General features: G+C 42.3%; 1 protein-coding gene across 1 annotated transcript in view; it reads left to right on the top strand.

Annotated features, from left to right (window-relative positions):
• LOC118084387 (connector enhancer of kinase suppressor of ras 2-like) overlaps window positions 1-20,379 on the top strand; it is a 317,255-nt gene that overhangs the window by 213,879 nt on the left and 82,997 nt on the right. The window contains exons 12-13 of the mRNA XM_035113863.3: window positions 990-1,076; window positions 2,286-2,539. Coding sequence (XP_034969754.1) covers window positions 990-1,076; window positions 2,286-2,539 — 341 coding nt within the window. The remainder of the gene's footprint in view (window positions 1-989; window positions 1,077-2,285; window positions 2,540-20,379) is intronic.

Here is a 20,379-nt window from a genome sequence, read left to right as displayed (position 1 = left end):
ATTTATTGAAGACACAACTATGAGTGTTTTAATGGAGGTATTTTACTACACATTTTAATTGCAGGTTACTGTATTTTGATAGTTTGTTTTATCATTTTTTTCTGCCATTGGTTTTTATTTTTCTGTGAACTGCCTTGGGTTTTCTTCTTAAAATTAAAAGAGGACTAATAATAGTAGTAATAGTAACAACAACAACAACAACAACAACAACGGGTTTTTTGTTCAAAAATTAAAAGAATAACACATGACGTGAATGAAACTGGATTGAGGTTCAGCCAAAAGTCAGCTTCTATCACCCCTGACAAGCACTAGTTTGCTCTACGTGTTGCTTTTAGTGAACACAGGAACAAGCAAAACAGAGATAATATGGGATATACCACTTTAAACAGTCATGCCCTTCCCAAAGAATCCGGGGAGCTGTAGTTAGTTAAGGTTACCAAGACTTGTTAGGAGACACCCTTGTTCCCTTCAGAAAGCTCCTATTCCCAGAGTTCCCTGAGAAGGATTGACTGTTAAAACACCCTGTTTAAAGTAGTGCAATACTGCTTTAAATGATATTGAAGATTAGGCCTTATTCTCATTCTAAAGCAAGAATAGAGAACCTGCGGCCCTCCAGTTGTTGTTGAACTACCACTGCTGCTGCTATCTCTGAAGACTGGCTGTGCTGACTGGGGCTGATGGGAGACAGAGTGCAACACCACTTGGAAGGCCGCAGATTCACCATATTTGTCCTACAGAGGAAGTGAGAACTTATTTTTCCCTGCAGGCCTTGCCTTCTGAATAGGGGAATGAACAGGTGAACCATTGGCTACTTACTATTTTACAATTCCATTACATTCCAGAGACTAGAACCAGGTACCATCAACTGCATCAAATTGCTAGGATTTTCCTACCAACTCCGTATGCACTGTGCCTTTCTAGTGCTAACTAATTCTTCTTCTAATGAATTCCAGAATGCTGATTGGCTTCCCTTTGCACTTTTTTCCCAGGTGATCTGAGGCCAGTTTCTATGCCTACAGAATACAGCTGGATAGGAGAATCAAAAGAGCCAAATATGTTCAAGAGGGGTAGCCGAGGTGAGTGTATGCACAAGCGCAAGCACTTGAAATGTGGATTTTCGGGATCCTCTATTGCTGTGACTGATATTTGTTTAAATTCTGAATGTTAAAGTGCTGAAACCCACCATGGGCCATGCTGGTAAAGGGCAGGAAATACTGTTACAACTACAAAAACATTATTCTGGGTTTGTGTATAACACCCATAAGCACACATGCATACCCTCTAACATGTCACAACGAAAAACTGGGTTGCCATCTTCTGGGGCCACACTCCCATGTGAGTCACATGACCTGCAAGAGATCACAGCTCCGAAAAAGTGCAAGATTTATAGGGGCAAGATTGCAGCGCAAAATTGCATGAGATCATGGTGCCCAAAATGGTCGCTGTGCTCTTACAGAAAAAACGGGATGTCCTGGTTTTTCTGGGACAGTTTAGGGGCATGCACATGGTTATAGGTTTATACATATGACCTTTGCTAATCTAGCACACTTCAAAAGTCCTCAGACATTTCACTCAAGCAAGAGCCTCTAAATCAGGGTTGGGAAACCTGTGACACACCAGACATTGTTGGACTAGAAATGCCATCATCCCTGATAATTGACCATACTGGCTGGGAACTGATGGGGTCTGCTGTTAGCAACATCTGGAGGGCCACAGATTATCTGCTCCTGCTCTAAATTCACCCCAGAATTTCACTTCTGGTTAAACTATGCGGTGATTCTATTTTGTAGACTTTTTGGACATGGTTTCGGAGGATCCATGTAATAAATGCAAGAACAAAGAGACAATGTCTCCCTTTATTTCCCCAGGGAAAAGGACAAAAGGAATGTGCATTTTGTAGTTATCATGCCATACAGAGTTGTGGTTTGTTGTGCCAAAGAACAGTAATTTTAAAAGGATTGTTTTTGTTTCTGGGAAAGAAGGCTCTTTGGATCAATAGACTGGGAAGAGCTGATAGAATAGCTGTGTTTCGTTTCCTCTTTGTGTGCGTGTTTGTGCATCTAAAAAAAACATTCAGGTCTAAAAATGACACCCAGTGGTGCAAACCATTGTGGCTTGTGGGTTCACCTGAAAATGTCACGTTACAGACATCAAGAAAAAAGCTGCTTGGGGCTTCTCTTTATGTATCACCACCCCCAGTCACAAAAGTATGTTTGAGTTTCCATCAGCATTGAACTGAAGCTTCCTACCTTCTTCCTCATTTTTTCTCCTTCACCCCATAACAGACTCTGAGAATTCACTCCTGCGATACCTGAGTGATGACAAAATATTGGTGATCCAGGAAGAGCCATTGACTCAGAAGGACAACAAGCGAGATACGGGTCGCAGGTCAAGGAAAAAGGGCAAGAACAGTGGCAGCCCCAACTATCCCATAAGCCCATCCATGTTGACCTCTTCCATAAACGTACGGCTTGAATCCGGACAGCAAGATGCCTTGAATTTCTCCTTAGCTGAGAGCAACACTGTTCCACTTTATCACGTAAGATTCCTTAACGTACATTTGATTTTTGTGGATTTTGCCAACAAGAAGGGATGAGCCAACAAGATGGTAATTTTGATCACATGTGATTCTAAAAGCACCTTTACATCTAACATGCAGAGGGGTTTCGTATTTAAAAATGCAGATTTTGTAAGCTCTGTGGTTAACGAGGTAGCACAAAGGGGAAATGTAAGCTTTCCCTCTCTGCAATACTTCTGAGGGTGGGGGGGTGGGGTGGATCCCTTTTTTAAATCTGAAAAAAATCCCTTTTCGACTTGTCACATCTTCCTGAGGAGAAAGTTCCACAAATGTGGTGCCACCACCAAGGCAGCCATGTTCCTCATATTTACCAATTGAATATTTGCTAATGATGAGCCAGAGAGTAAAAGGCGAAAGTTTTATACGATCTGAGGTGAAACCAGAGAGTGAGGCCTGTGATGCTCATCTTAAGGCTCAAGACAGATTCATGTGCTGCTAGCCCATTGGGGGCCTTATAAACTGTCGTGTTTGCATCCCACCCTTTCTCCGACGAGCTCAGCTCAGCATATATGGAGCTATCTCTTCACATTTTATCCTCCAGAGGCATCTGTGAGATTGGTTAGGCTGAGGTCGCATCAAGTTGTTGTTTTTAGGGTGCTGAGAATTGTAGCTCTGTGAGAGGTCAACTACATTTTCCAGGATTCTTTAGGGAAAGTCATATGCTTTAAATGTGGATGTGACCTGCGTCACAGTGACCAAACCTTTGGCCCTCCCTCCCTCCAAGATGACTCTGCACCTGCTCATGCCACAGCACCATTAAAAAAACACACAACAGAATTATTTCCTAGATCTTGGTAGCTTAAGGTTTCCTGCAAAGCTGTGTGTTTTCTGCCTTACTATATTAACTCAGCTGTTGTTTAAAGTCTCAAACCAGGCAGGATGTATACCTGAGGAAGGAGTGCTGTTTTATTGTCTCTGAAATGAGACACTGACTCTTACCAAAGTATTTTTAGCAAACAGTGACAATCTCTAACAAAGGCTGGAGTTTCCTACGCCCTTGCTTGCTCTGTGATAATCTTTCTGGGTCAGAAAAGACTCAGAGGGGGAGGGGGAATAGATTTATACGCATGCATTGCGGGAAGAGGACCCAGTCAATCCATCATGGCGATGAGGCAATCATGTCACTGGAAGAGCGACAGGGAAATCATAACGCTGGCTTGAAGCTCATCATTGCAATTTACAATTTTGATTTAACTGCTCCAAAGGTGTCACAAATCTCCGAAGCCTCTGTGGAGGGTTTATATAACAGTGATCTTGTTGGTAGAAGGGTTAGTACCTTTTGGTGAGCCTTGTGATAATGAACTGGCATGCTGTGTCAGAAAGCGAGGAAGCATCGATTAAAAAGAAGCTTGTAACTTATTCCAGGCTTCAGTGTTCTGTTGTGTGTCAGGGCTGGAGTCAGATGCAGGGCAGCAATAAAGGAAGCAGATCTATGTGGTCAGTGAAGTTAACTGTTTACTCAAAGAAATGAACATACAACTCGACCTCATGCTCTCATCAACACTGAGAGCCAGTGTGGTGTAGTGGTTAAGAGCGGTAGACTCGTAATATGGGGAACTGGTTTCGCGTCTCTGCTACTCCACATGCAGCTGCTGGGTGACCTTGGGCTAGTCACACCAGTCTCTCAGCCCCACCCCACACCAGTCTCTCAGCCCCACCCACCCACTCTGTTGTGGGGGAGGAGAGGAAAGGAGATTGTTAGCCACTTTGAGACTCCTTCGGGTAGTGATAAAGCGGGATATCAAATCCAAACTCTTCTTCTTCCTATGGAGCCGTTGGTCTCTGCTTTCTGCCCTCTCTAAGTCTCCTCCTCTCCCAGATGTTTCCTAAGCAATTTCAAACTGCACCTGCACACCTCTGGCCTCTGTTCTGCTCTTCTTATTACTCTGTGAGTTCTCAGAGACCGGGGGAGGGGAGTTTGTCACAGCAGGAGAGGGAGACTCCTGGAATTCTTTTGCACTCCCTTGACCCTCCTCCTCTGCTTCAGCCTGAACTGCTCCCTGTCACAGGCTCTTCCTGCTCACTAAACTATGTTGCATCCGGAAGATCCTCCCAATCTTCTGCATCTGACCTCTCCTCAGTGTCCCCCCACCAATCCCCTGGTTGTGAGTCTTCTTCTGGGGGTTCCCTGGCTGCTGTCTCTCACCACTCTCCTTTGCCCAGCCACTTCATGACAGTTATTGTACATTGACTCCAGAAGAGAGGTGTAGATAAATTTCAGTAGCTCCTGCGGATTTCCCATATGGTTCCTGTTCAAAACTGGCCACCTTCTTTCTTTTAAAGCTACTGGGTAAATGTATAGCATTCTCCTGAAGATGACTTAAGGCATATGCCCACAACCTTTGGGCATGTGGCAAGCAGGGGAAGAAAGCTTGAGCTGCCCATGCATGCTGAATCCTAACCATCATGTCTGGGATTCCACTTGGATGTTCCACTGCTGGAAGCCCAGTTCTTCCGCCCACAGAAGTGTGAGGAATGTTGGCCCAGGAGAGAGATCTTTCTCTGTGGCAGCCACTGAATTGTGGAACTCCCTGTTGGCAAAGGTGTGCATCTTCGTTATGCAGCTTCTGTCATGTTCTGGAGACACACCATCTCTACCCTCAGTGTAGATCCCCAGACATGGTGCGTTGTGTGGAGGCCACATTAGAATCCTAGGCCCTCTTTGCAGATATAAACAGCCGAGCCAACGACAGCCAGAGACTCTTCGCTTTTTCTGAGAATAAGGCAATTTAACCAACCCCTGGGCAGAGGTTTCAGAGTCACCATAGCAAAATTCCTAGTGCAGTGTGTGTGTGTGTGTGTGTGTGTTACTTTGCCTTATATTTCTCCCCCTAAAAAAAACCCCACCTGCACTCAACTATCTCTACCTGCTTCACAAAAATTTCCGTTCACATCCCTTGAAGCACTCCCACTGAATGTGTTCTGTGCATGTGAATTTCTGACAGCACGCACGCACACACACACTCCTGAAGCTACTCAAAATGATAACCCCTGAGACACAATTAAGCTGTTATGCGCCAGAATTTGGCTTTGTTATACTTCATTAGTCCCAGTAAACAAAAGGCATTTAGTTTTAAGACCACAATATCTACGTGCATGAATATGCAACAGAAAATGATGGTTCCTATTTTCCTTCTTTACTTTCTGCTACAGTGTGCAGCAAGGCTATCATACTTGTCACATTTCATTTTGTCTTTTGCCTCACATGTAGCCATCACAGCGTGGGTAACCATCCCTGGGTGCTTACCAGGAATGGTGCGAGCTGTAGTCCCAACAACATCCGGAGGGTGCCATGCTGGCCTTTCCCCATAATTGCAGGCTCTTGGTTGGCTGGCTTCCTCCTTCTCTGATACTGGATTCATACAGCAGGAGCCTCTCATGATGCTCCGAAGTATAGCTGGAATATAATCAAATCCTCTAATGCTCCCACACATATAATACCGGTGCTCCATAAGTAAATATCAGCAGTGTTGCTGGATCAGATGAAGCATCAGTCTGTTCCACCATCCTGTTTAACACAGTGGTCAGAAAGATTATTCTGGGAAGCCCATGATGGGAGTAGGAAGGCAATGACACTCACTTCCACCACCAGAGAGACATAGCCAGTAAAATACCCCTGCATAGTAGAGACTGATTCATTAGGGCAAGTTTGCCCTGCCAACTTAGTTTACCCCTAGCCAGCCATACTCACTGCATACCTCCTTTTTATAACCAATCTACAGAATGGCACTGGTTGTCAGCTTCCTCCTTAGTCTATATCACCATTTTAGAATTCAGCAGGGAAGATGGGGATAAAACCAGAGTTAGTTGTTGGTTCTCCCTATCATAGTCTCTAGCTTCTCCGGACATTTGCTCTCGCTCCCCTTACTTCTGGCCTTTCTGCTTTCTGCCCTACCAGTCCCCAGCAAGCACCAACTTTCACCGTAGTTAACTTTCTTCTTAAGAGACTGTGGTGATGCTCACAGTCTGTTTTCCTCCCTTTGGGTAACTTTCTCATATGATTATGGGTTGAAGATATAATCCTTGGTAGTTCCTCTTGCCTGAAACGATTACAATTAGGTTGGTCAGACACAAAAAATGACAGGGTTTCTGCATGTTTAGTAGCTGTATGGAAGCTGGCTTTTCAGCAAGTGTAGAACAGGGGATTTTAGATGCAGCAGAGGACTCTGTCCTATTGGCAATGCTGAAGTAAGATTGAACTGCCAGGCCAGTTTGCTAAATATGGAATAGGATGAAACCTCTTGTCTGCCTTAGGCAGGGATATCTGAGAATTCAGAATGAAACAGAAATGGAGTGGAAATTGCCAGTGCTTATTTGTCCTGTTTCCAGAATAAAATAAAATAAAAATCAATCCCGTGAATACAATTGGTTTTCCCCGTTGTTGTTGTCTTCAGTCTGCAAACAATATGTAATTGATTCCACCCCTTATGCATTGTGTTTGCTTTGCATTGGAATGAATAGGTGGACTAACATAATGAAAATGTGATTCACATAATTAATTGCGTGGATTATGTAATTTTGCCACAGTTGACAGCAACGTGAATAACGTGTTGCTGTTTTTTGTAGCAAAACACAGACTGCAACAGAATGGAACAGTGCTGCATGCAACAAATGCAGAGTGGCATGGAAAACGATGCCTTCTTACATGCCTAGCCTCAGGCACCAAATGTCTTGGACCAACCATGCCCAGGTGCCTATTTTGTTGAGTTTTAGGTAGCAACTTTAAGCTATAACATAGGGCTGGAGTCTAAAAGCCTGGGTGAATAAAACTATCTTAGACTGTTGGGCCTAAAACTCTGCAAAATAAGCATTGAACAGTCTCACTTAGTTAAGTAAGACTGGCTTTCAAGTAGATATTATAGGATTCTACTGCTAATTATTGTTTTAGTCTGTTTTACAAAGCAATTCTCTGGTGCCTGGGTGTAGGTAAAGCCTGTTGTGGAGGGACTGCTACTCCCAAAGCCCCACCAGGCTTGTTCTGGCTAGAGCAGAAGGTAAAGGTGACTTTTTACCTTTGTGTTCCTCACCAATTCCTTTGCTTGCATGCTTTTTAAAATGAACTCCTTCCATTAGATCAGTGGGAGGGGAAATTACCATGGCATCTCCAGGACTGGCAAAGTTTCCATTTCACTTTGGAAGTATGTTTAGGGAATTGGATGGATCCAGCAGCTTCCTAGTACATTTTTTACATGCTCCGAGAAACCCATTTCTCAAAGAAGGTCCACGGTATCCAATGGCCTCCCAGATACCCTTTCTAGCAGTCTGTGGTTTCTTTTTGCTAAATTTGTATTTTGGAGGGAAGCTATATTTTAAACTCATTTAGGACTCCTTTTGTGGGCTTATTCTGCAACATGTGATTGACAAAATAGTGCATTGGTGGTGGATTTTTTACTGGACTATCCAAACATCACTCAACTTTATTAAATGTGATGTCTCTCTAAAGTTATCACATTATTGCCATCTGGACAAAAGCAGCATGAAGAATCCTCCTCCTCATCATCATTATCATCAGTGCTATTTTCCTAGATCAGTGCTATTTTATGCAGCATTCCACAAGGCAGGCACCCCTACTGAGAAGGCCCTCTGCCTGGTTCCCTGTAACTTCACTTTTCGCAGTGAGGGAACCACCAGAAGGCCCTTGGAGCTGGACCTCAGTGTCCGCGCTGAACAACAACAATAACCCAGAACATTTTGTGGCATGAAAAGGTTACAGAGTTTTCAGCAAGAAGCTCAGGAACATGCGTCAATTGGAAACTAAGCAGCAGTATGTCCTCGCCCAAACCTTTTACAAGCGCAAATGGTATTATTGAAAGCCAGATTGCGTCAAACGGCTCTGAATACCACCATGAGCAAAAATAATCATGAATGCACAATGAAAAGGACTTCTGGAAGGACCTTGAGTTAAAAGATAAGTTATAAATGCTTCTTAATAAATAACAGAGGTCAACCAGCTCTTGGGTCATCTTCCTATAAAATGTTCAACAAAGGATTGTGTTTCAGGACATTTGATGCATCCTTATTTGAGCACAGGTTTTTAATTGACAATATGAACCACCATGAAACCACGTCAGCTACTTGCACTAAAGTCTTTTTCAGCGAAACAGTTGCTCAGAGTCTGGCATTTTATATTGACGGCAGTTACTAAGGGGGAAATGCCCACTAAAAAAGCCTGTGTATTCCAGCTGAGTTTCTTTTCAACCTGTCCTCGGCTCTTTCACAGTTGGGCATTTCTTGAAATTACTGTTTTCATTACAGCAGCCGTGAGAAATGTACGGTAGGTAGCCAAAACCAGGATGATAGCATAATGGGAGGGAAGCACTGAAGAAATGAAATTTATAGCAGTTGGTTAAGAGCAACTGTTGAGTGCATTTTGGAAATCATATTTTCTACCTTGCGTGTGTGGGGGGGGGGGTGTTAAATGGCAATTTAGGTAGATACGTAGCATTGCAAGACTGAATTTGCGTCCATGGTGTTTCTGGTTTATGTGATCCAACCTGGCATATATTCTGCTTTGCCAGTAGCACTCAGGAAGTTTTTGCCTGTGTGGATTCAGACCTTGAGGGCTTTAAATGTATAGCAATGTAATAAGCAAAATCAACCTCCCAGCTCAGGAGGTGAGAAAGCCCCAGTCCCTGTCTTCCACCCGATCTTCTATTTTCTCACTTGCTTCCCGGCACATTTTGTGCTACATAGAAAGGTAAGCCTATTGACTGTGAAGTCATACAACATTTGTTTTCTGGATCGTTAGAGCGGCATTCCCCAGACTGCCACTGGCTCATGCTTTCTGGGTGTGAGGAGCAAACTAGAGGTTTCATTTCACCTTTAATTTATGTACTGCCTTTCTGTACTGTGATGCACAAGGTGGTTTTGCAGCAACAAAATAAACAACAAAGAGAGTACACCTTATAATAATCTGGTCCGATACAAAAAAAGTCATAATAAAAGGAAACTTTAAAATGGAACGACCTAACAAATAAAGTAATACTCAATGATCTATTGGACTATAATAGTAGACAGCAAAATTAACTCTCAGAACATCGGCAAATACTAATTAAACAGGAATTCACTCTTTACAATTAACAAAAAATAATTACTAAACAATGATCAATAAATATAACTACAAGTCACAATGCATAAAATTCCACAGTACATTAAAAAAACCATGTAAAAGGATCAAATTGAGAAACAAAGACACACAACTTATAAAATTATTATTATTTTAAACCTCTGAATTCTTCTTCTCCCTTCCCTGCTGCTTCTACTGTTCTTGAAGTCATGGCCTGGGAGAGGCTAATTGCTCAGCTGGACTTGACTGAGGGTGGGGGAGCAAGGCTCTTCCCCCCCCTTCTTTGCACTTCCTTGCTGAGGAAGCTGGCTTCTGCTGAATTATTTTAAGAGTATTTCTGTAGTCTCTCTTGTACTGTGCTGGATCCTCTATGCATCTCCACAAATGCCAGTCCCCTGGAGTGTGTTAGGCTTCCTTCCCTGGAGATGTACAGCATCCGTAGAGCCTGGAGGCTGAGTGCAGAGGAAAGGAATGGTTTTGAGGGTGGAGGATAGAAATGCATAGAAGAGGGTTGCCTAATAGTGATAAGTGAACTCCCCTAACATTAGTAGAGTTTGGGGGTGGAAACTATAAGTAAAATTGGAGAATGTTTGCAGGGGGGACGAGACTGTGCATCAGATGTGCATTGAATTTGCTTTAAATGTATGATGTAGATCAGGCATCCCCAAACTTTGGCCCTCCAGATGTTTTGGACTACAATTCCCATCATCCCTGACCACTGGTCCTGTTAGCTAGGGATCATGGGAGTTGTAGGCCAAAACATCTGGAGGGCCGCAGTTTGGGGAAGCCTGGTGTAGATAAACTCTTAAGAGTGCATAACCATGTCCCACTGCTTCTCTCCTCCCCACCCCTTGCTACAGATGTGCATCATGGGAGAGGGGGAGTGGCTAATGGAGGGATCCAGTACCCCACCCCTATCTACATAGGAGCCAACTCCTAGGGGCCAAGGTCCCTTTGCCCCTCCCAATAAAATATTTGAGGGGAGTCATGTGATCAATTATGTGGGACAGGGCTTACCTGCACCCTCCCATATTTTATTCAAGTTGGCACCCCTGCCTATTTATATCCAAATCATGCCCACCTCTGTGATTTTTAGATGCAAAGACCCAGATTCCCACAACCGGTCCTACCATCTTAAGTTTTGCTTGGCCCTTAGTTCTGCCAGCATGTCAATGAAATAGGGCTGGGCATTTCTATTCAAGTGCTTTAATTAAGACTCACACACACAGCGTAATTCATGCTACTGCTTCATTTCTTCCTCACAGCATGAGTTTGGAAGATTTGTTATATGCAAGTAGCTACTGGATGTATTAGACTTGGAGTAAAAAATAATAATACAAAACTGATAATTACACAGAACCATCTCTTAAAATAAATGTTTAGGAAGTGGTGTGGAATCGAAACCTAAAATTAAAACATGTGAAGCAATTTCATAAATTGCTTTCAGGATGCAAACTTTGCTTCATTAAATGGTGTCTTTAACTAATGCAATGTTGGCCGGATGCCCAGGTTCGAAGCTGTTGTGCAACACTGGACTAACTGGAATATTAATGTCAGGAATCATGACCCTTTTCACTACAAGGTCATAAAGGCAATTTAAAGGTCTTGCCATCTTTGCTAGGAAGGTTTTTTTTGGGGGGGGGGGTTCCTTGGTTTTACATCCTGCCCTAAATAGGACTAATAAGTTTCATTTTGGGAGGCATCACTGTAAAATACCACAGCAAATGAAGTGAGGTCTAGCTGCTGCAATGCACTCTGAGGCCCCATCTTCACTATACGTTTAAAGCAGATTCATGCCACTTTGAATTGCCATGTCTTCCCCCCCCCCCAAGGATCCTAGGGCATGGAATTTGTTAAGGGTGTTGTGAGTTGTTAAGAGACACCCCTGTTATCATGACAGAGCTACAATTTTCAGAGTGGATTAACAATCCTTCTTCTCTCCCAGGGAACTCTGAAACTTGTACGTCTGTGCAGGGAACTGCTGTTGGGGGGGTGTCTCCTGACAACTCAGCACCCTTAACAAATTACAGTCCCCAGGATTATTTGGGGGAAGTTATGGCTGTTGAAGTGGTATGAAATTGCTTTGATGGAACGTGAAGATGGGGCATGCAACGAAAGGTATGGAGTTTTCCTATTCCAAGTTTTCAGCCAGCCAGTCATTCTGTCTTCAAGGATATTCCATTCCATTCCCATTCCATAGGTTTTCTGTTCCTTAGGAAGTCCTCTCAGTGTACCTAAGTCTCCCTGTGCATGCTTCAAAGTCCTCAGGAATGCTAGAGTCAATGGAATGACCAGTGCTATAGTGGGTGCTAGGCAAGGCCGTACGTACACACCCTGAGGACATCACACATTGAGTATGTCCCAGAAATAGCATGCGATCTTCAGCCCAGACCAGCACTCACCTTTCAAGGTAAGGCATAACATAGCCAGGTGACATTGCAACCTAGAAATAGTATGTCCCAGAAATAGCGTGCTTCCCTGGGCCATTTTAGGACACCTCACATACTATTTCTGGAATCAGCTTCCACATTTCGAGAACAGGATCTGCGCAGAGCCTGTGGGGAACCTACAGCCTACAGAACTGCAGGTTCAACACATGGAGTCAGAACCAATATCAGTACCCATCATACTTGGAATGTACTAGGAGGGGTGGACATCCTCAGATGTTCCTCCACTGCTGTCCGAAAAATGCCTGGCTCTGCTTGCTTTTGGGATGGGAGGAAATTTCAATTCAGCCCACATTTAAAAACTAATCTATTTAATTCACACTTTCCCAAACAATACACGAACCAAAGCACAGCTGTCCTTCGAAATTCACATTTTTACAACACCGTCCTCCCACCAAGCGACACACAGGGAAATGCATAAATTAATGAAAACACACCACAATGACACATCGTATTAGGGATCAGTGCTTGGCAAAAATGGGGGATATTACACAAAATTGCATAAAAGGATATGAATATTAGAACAAATCAGCACTAAAATACTGGCCACTTTTCATGAGGACTTTTAAAAAAAAAGAAGAAGGTTGCAGACTGATAATGGAAATGCCAAGAACTCAATTTAAAGGTTGAAGAAAGGAGGAAGTGAAATGGACAGGTTTGCCCACCCCTACTCACTTCTTGCCCTTTCTTGGAAACTTGTGCCTCCCTTCCAGGCTTCGTATTGTTGATTTGGAAGGGACCAAGAGGGTCATCTAGTTCAACACCCTGCAATGCAGGAATCTTTTGCCTAACATAGGGATTGAACCCAAGACCCTGAGCTCAAGAGTCTTCTGCTCTGAGCTATACTGCATGCATTTTGTGCCCCTCCTGGGGTTGGGGGTGAGGGCATTCCCACACAGTGTGTGAACAACTCTTTTCTTGTGCCAGTGGAGATTTGGGACACTTGTAAGACTTCAGTCCCAAATCACTGCCAGTATGCACCCATCAAACATATTTTTAAAAGTTATTTGTACCTTGCTCCCGATATAGAATCAAAGCAGCAAAACATACACTTCTTTTGAGTTTACCTTTTCTTTTCTCCCCTGCCCCTCTACCACCAACACCACCTTTGCCCTGTTGTTCACTTTCTGCCTTCCTTTCGCTCCTTTTCTGTTTTTTTTTCTTCCCCAGCACAGAATTTTAAGAATTGCAAAATGTTTGTTGCTGGAAGCAATATTCCTTCTTGTCTCCTCCCTCCCCACTATCCACTAGCGGGGCGGGGGGGAGGAACAAAATAACCTCAAAGGCAGCTTTTTATTTTTAGCCTAGCACACACACAAAATTGTGCACGTCTCTGTTGTATCTTATGATGGGCTTAGCGTCAGCTTACTGAACTCAAGAGATAAGTTAAGCCTTCTGGCATTGAAATTGCTGCTGGGTGAAAGGGGGAAATGCTTAGGACGAAGGATCTCTAATTTTCAAAGCTTGAAAAAGAAATAGAAATGTTTTTGTGTGGTGTGTGAAAAAAGTGAATAGAGTACAACAGCATCAGTGATGAAGATGGGACCACTTTACATCTGTAACTCAATGAATCGCTTATCTTGATACTCTGCATGCAGTGTTGGAAAACCAGAGATACACGACTGGGCAAACAGCCTCCCAGAAGCCTAGCTCAATATAGGCATTGCTGCTCCAGCTAATATCCTAGACCCCATTTAGATGATCAGTGACTTCCATTATTATTATTATTATTATTATTATTATTATTATTATTATTACTACTACTACTACTGTTGTTATTGTTGTTTACCCTCTGTGGCGTTTCACCTCTAGGGGCTTGGAAAGAGTTAAGTTGCCAGGAAGGTAAACAGTCAATGGGAGCTCTCCAGGCAGAAGCAGGGATATATAAGGGGAAGCAGGCAGACAGGGGGGGGGGAGATAAAGAGAGATAAGAGGAGTTGAAGGGAGTTGGTGTTGAGTTAGGAGTTAGTGGGTTATTTGCAGAGAGCTGGTTTAATATATTGAGGTGGAGAATAGGTGGTGATTTTTTAAAAAAAATTTTTTATTAAAAATAAACTTTATTACATAGTACAACATTCATCACAATACAAAATAAAACGTCACAATAAAAGTAAATACAACAAGTATTACAAGTTTTACAGTTGTCTTATTTCATTTCTCCGAAACAGAAAATTGCTTCCCCCTCCCCCATTCCCCCCTCCCTTACGATTTCCCCTTTCCCGTTGACTTCTCAACCTGATCCAAGCTTTTCCTTTTGTTCTTCCATGTTGATTATATTCTACATACCTTATTCTACCATATACAATTATTTCTTATTATTTCTTATTATCATTTGTAACATGCATCATATTTCTTACCATCTGTTTCTTCTAGTTTTTCCACTTCATACTTGAAGCAAAGTATACTTGATACATTACCATATATGAAACTGAACCTTAATTAGTGAAGATAAGGTTGGAGTTTACTACTTTTGTTTTTATATAATCTGTAAATGTTTTCCAATTATTATCAATTTCCTCCTTCTTGGAACCTTTAATTTCCTCATGTTTTTTGGCCAAATTATAATAATTATATAATTTCTCTTGCCAATCTTCTTTTGTCAGTACATGAACAGCCTTCCAGTTTTTTGCTATTAGTAGCCTTGCGGCGGTGACCGCATAACTTAGGCAGCATCTATCTCTAGGATTGACCTCGTTCGGCATCATTCCTAAAAGAAGTAATTTCGGACACTTCTTAATAGGGTATCTCAACATTTTCTTTATTTCATTATAGATTGATTCCCAAAATCTCTTGATTTGTTTACAGTGCCACCACATATGAATGTGGGTGCCTACCGTCTGGTTACATCTCCAGCAAATGTTGCTTACTCCTGGGTAGATTTTTGCCATTTTCGCTGGTGTTAAGTACCACCTGTTTTGCATCTTCATAATATTTTCCTTTATATCATCATAGCATGGTGTGAACTCTAAGTCTTTCGTCCATAATTTTTCCCATTCTTTCATTGTTATGGGTTTCCCCAGGTCTTGAGACCATTTAATCATATAATCTTTTGTTAATTCCTCCTCCGTTTTCCACTTCAATATGATTTGATATAAATAGGTGGTGATTTTAGTCAGACAGGATACAGAGTTGAGAGATTATTTACAAATATTTATTTAGTTGACTTTAGCGGTAATAGGCCGGTAATTTATAATTAGAGGTAATAGGCCAGTATAGGAACCATCTGAAATTTGGAACAACCTAAGATTTGTACTGCAACCATTAAGCTTATGAACACACAATAAAGCAACTTCGTTTTATTTTACCTTATCCTGGTCTGTGGTGTTTTGAGGAGGTATTTATTTTGTCGTTGGCACATCACCAATAGACCGTAAAATGTCCGGGGGTGATGTGCAGGTCAGAGTGACCGCGACACCCTCCTTCTCCCTATGGTCCCAGGGAAAGAGGATTGTGTGTGTGTGTGTGTGTGTGTGTGTGTGTGTACGGTTGAAACTCCTGATTTGTAGAGATTCCATTGTTCCCAGAAACTTTTCTTGTTTTTGCATCATAAACACAACTGTTTGAGTTACAGCATCTTAAAGAGAATCACAGCCCTTCACTATCTGAGAAAAGAAGCAGGTTTGAAATCTGATGTGGCTCTCCTTGATCTCCTAATCTCGCAAGGCAAATTTCAATAGGCAGGGGCTCCTTTCACATTAGTGCAATTAACTACAAACATAAGCTGAGGCCTTCTGTGATTTACAGATCAAAAGCCTTCTGCTCAGATCTGATATCAAAAGGTCTGTTTAACCTCATGAAGCTCATTGCCCAATTAAATTAAAACCAAGCTTCAGTCTTTCCCCTGTGAAAGCCAAGGGGATTGGTTGTAATGAAGTTTCAGGTTGTAGTGGAAGCACTTCTTAAGATTGAATGGATAGGCAGGCAAAGAGATAGGTGGGCAGACACCCAGACTTCTGTTATAGTCAGTCAGATATAGATAAAAACTTATTCATCATTAATATTTTGATTCTATTCTTGCGGGTAGATGGTGATAGCAGAACTCCATGCTCTGGAGCAGGAGGGAGGCAGATTTCTCAATCTGACTATTAGGATGTAGAACAGGCATGGGGAACCTCAGACTCAGGAGTTGAACGTGATTCCATCTAACTCTTTCCATTGCCCAACCCCCAACTACACCTTTCACCAGCCCCACACCTTACCCTCGTCAAGGGGTTTTGCCTGGATGGAATGTGTCCTTTAATTGTAATTAGAGCTTTTTTCTGCCAGAACTCACTGGAACTCAGTTCTGGCACCTTTCAGATAGGCACACTGCAATTATAAAAGGACAAAGTTCAGGGTAAGTTTTAGCACCACTTTTTCTTTTTCTGGAAAAATAGCACTGATTGTGATTATCCTTCTTGCTTGCCTGGGTGGTTGGGTGTTTGGTGTTGGCATGGAATAGATGATAGATAGATAGATGATAGATAGATAGATAGATAGATAGATAGATAGATAGATAGATAGATGATAAATAGATAGATAGATAGATAGATATAGATGATAGATAGATAGATAGATAGATAGATAGATAGATAGATAGATAGATGATAGATAGATGATAGATAGATAGATGAGGGAGAGATATGATAGATAGCCTTACTGTACAAACATGTGCAAAGAGCCACATCTGTTCCTTCCCTCCCTTTTGTCTCTGTCTTAATGCCTACCATGGCAGGTGGCCCTCAGAAGTGTCACCATGAAAGAATATAGCTCTCAAGCTTTAAAAGGTATACACCCCTGGTGCAGAATGAACAGACCCGACCAACAATTGTAATAAATTTCAAAATATCAAATGTCACGGCTACCATACTCACAAGCATACTTACTTTACAAGGTGAACTATTAGCACACTTTATTCCACCTGTTGAGTAGACAGCTGAGCCCATGACGCTTGTGATATTAATTTTTTACTTATTTGTGCCCAGCGCTGCCTGGGAGCTTTTAAAAATCAAAATATGTAATTTTTAAATGGACTGTGTAATTTGTGAGTTTGGACCTGTTGCACCAAAAATCGGGTGAAGTCACACCAAAGTCACATTTTGGTCTACCATCTTGTTTCAAAATGGCAGCTGGTGTCCAAGCATAGGGAAAACTGATGCCTCCACCTTGGAAAACTTGTGTGCTGAGTTTGGTGAAGATACCTTGAGAGGAAGCCAAACCTATAGCGGACAAACAGGCAAACCGACAAACTACTTTCCAAAATGCACAGTGTTGTTGTTTAGTCGTTTAGTCATGTCCGACTCTTCGTGACCCCATGGACCATAGCACGCCAGGCACTCCTGTCTTCCACTGCCTCCCGCAGTTTGGTCAAACTCAGGTTGGTAGCTTCGAGAACACTGTCCAACCATCTCATCCTCTGTCGTCCCCTTCTCCTGGTGCCCAACACTTTCCCAACATCAGGGTCTTTTCCAGGGAGTCTTCTCTTCTCATGAGGTGGCCAAAGTATTGGAGCCTCATCTTCACGATCTGTCCTTCCAGTGAGCACTCAGGGCTGATTTCCTTCAGAATGGATAGGTTTGATCTTCTTGCAGTCCATGGAACTCTCAAGAGTCTCCTCCAGCACCATAATTCAAAAGTGTCAATTCTTCAGCCTTCTTTATGGTCCAGCTCTCACTTCCATGCATCACTATTGGGAAAACCATAGCTTTAACTATACGGACCTTTGTCGGCAAGGTGATGTCTCTGCTTTTTAAGATGCTGTCTAGGTTTGTCATTGCTTTTCTCCCAAGAAGCAGGCGTCTTTTAATTTCGTGACTGATGTCACCATCTGCAGTGATCAAGGAGCCCAAGAAAGTAAAATCTCTCACTGCCTCCATTTCTTCCCCTTCTATTTGCCAGGAGGTGATGGGACCAGTGGCCATGATCTTGGTTTTTTTGATGTTGAGCTTCAGACCATGTCTTGCGCTCTGCTCTTCCACCCTCATTAAAAGGTTCTTTAATTCCTCCTCACTTTCTGCCATCAAGGTTGTGTCATCTGCATATCTGAGGTTGTTGATATTTCTTCCGGCAATCTTAATTCTGGTTTGGGATTCCTCTAGTCCAGCCTTTCACATGATGCATTCTGCATATAAGTTAAATAAGCAGGGAGACAATATACAACCTTGTCGTACTCCTTTCCCAATTTTGAACCAATCAGTTGTTCCATATCCAGTTCTAACTGTAGCTTCTTGTCCCACATAGAGATTTCTCAGGAGACAGATGAGGTGATCAGGCACTCCCATTTCTTTAAGAACTTGCCATAGTTTGCTGTGATCGACACAGTCAAAGGCTTTTGCGTAGTCAATGAAGCAGAAGTAGACGTTTTTCTGGAACTCTCTAGCTTTCTCCATAATCCAGCGCATGTTTGCTATTTGGTCTCTGGTTCCTCTGCCCCTTCAAAATCCAGCTTGCACTTTGGGAGTTCTCGGTCCACATACTGTCTAAGCCTGCCTTGTAGAATTTTAAGCATAACCTTGCTAGCGTGTGAAATGAGGGCAATTGTGCGGTAGTTGGAGCATTCTTTGGCACTGCCCTTCTTTGCGATTGGGATGTAGACTGATCTTCTCCGATCCTCTGGCCATTGCTGAGTTTTCCAAACTTGCTGGCATATTGGGTGTAGCACCTTAACAGCATCATCTTTTAAAATTTTAAATAGTTCAGCTGGAATATCATCACTTCATAAGGGATTTGATTTAGATTGTATCTTACTGGCCCAGTGGTTTTTCCTACTTTCTTCAGTTTAAGCTGGAATCTTGCTATAAGAAGCTGATGATCTGAGTTACAATCAGCTCCAGGTCTTGTTTTTGCTGACTGTATAGAGCTTCTCCATCTTTGGCTGCAGAGAATATAATCAATGTGATTTCGATGCTGCCCATTTGGTGATATCCATGTGTAGAGTGGTCTCTTGTGTTGTTGGAAAAGAGTGTTTGAAAAATACACAGTAGATATATTTATTTCATTCTGTCCCAAGGAAGCCCCTCTTCCACTGTACCCTCCGAGCAACCCTGTGAGGTGGGTTAGGCTGATTAAGTGATTGGCCAAAGGCTAATGGGATTCATGGCCGAGTGGGGATTTGAATCTGGGTCTTTCCCATGCCTAGTCTGATGCTCTGACCATTACACTATGCTGTTTCTACAGAATTTCATGTCGCCTAATCTTTGTTTACTGTACCTTGGATTCCATTTATCATTAAAAATGTAAGATAATAATCTTATTTATTGCACTCTAATAGCTAATATCCCTTATCTCCATAATGAAAATTAAAGGGTTCTTGAAGTACAAATGCATTTTTATGTTATGAAGGCAGTGATTCCTTCATTGCTGAGTAAAAAAGCAGAACCACCACCTTCTTGACTAAGCCCTGCTGAAGTCTCAAGAGCATCTATTAAACCCTTTCAGAGAGTACAGCTTTCCTGCAAAAGCTGCTAATTTGACCAGCCAAGGGGTGGATCTTTTGTTCTAAACAATGGTGCAGATGGACATTTGTCCATCATTCTAATGCATGCTCCCAATCTTGCACAGGAAGGGCATCCTCAGAGATGGCAGGGTATAATTCACTTCCTGTATTTAGATTAATTGTAAGCAAGAAAGTTTCTAGTTAAGGTCAGCTGTGCTGGGAGCATTACAGTGCAGCCCTGTATTTTTGCATTGCAGTAAAACCTTGGACATCTCTTCAGTAAGCATGTAGAGGATTGCACCCTCTGTCTGTCTGTCTGTCTGTCTGTCTGTCTGTCTGTCTGTCTGTCTTCAATCTCTTTAGCCAAAGAGGCTCCCAGAACAGCTTGCAAAATTTTGCAGTGCCTGCCCTTCGAGCAGGGCAGGGAAATTGTGGCTCTTCAGGTGTTCCTTCAGCTGGCATAGTCAATAGCAATGGTTTAACAATGAATTCCTCTTCCCAGGGAACTCTGGGAATTACAGCTCTGTGGGGGAAACAGGGCATCCTAACAATTCTCAGCATGCTCAACAAACTATAGTTCTCAGGATTCTTTGGGGAAAGACAAGACTGCTTAAAGTGGTATAATAATAATAATAATAATAATAATAATAATAATAATAATAATAATAATATTTTTTAATTTATACTCCGCCCTTCCCGGTTCAGAAACCCGGGCTCAGGGTGGCTAACAACAAATTTAAAACACTTAATTGTAATAAAACATAAAAGCAACATAAAATACAGTATAAAAGCATGAATAACAATAAAATTCAAACTTCAAAATCAATTTGGGGAAAATCCATCCAATAAATATTAGATAGTCACCAGGGCTAGC

This window comes from Zootoca vivipara, chromosome Z2, assembly GCF_965207765.1.
Source record: "Zootoca vivipara chromosome Z2, rZooViv2.hap1.1, whole genome shotgun sequence".
NCBI classification, from domain to species: Eukaryota; Metazoa; Chordata; class Lepidosauria; order Squamata; family Lacertidae; genus Zootoca; species Zootoca vivipara.
Note: the sequence above shows the minus strand (reverse complement) of the source record. Positions and strands in the feature narration are given on the sequence as shown.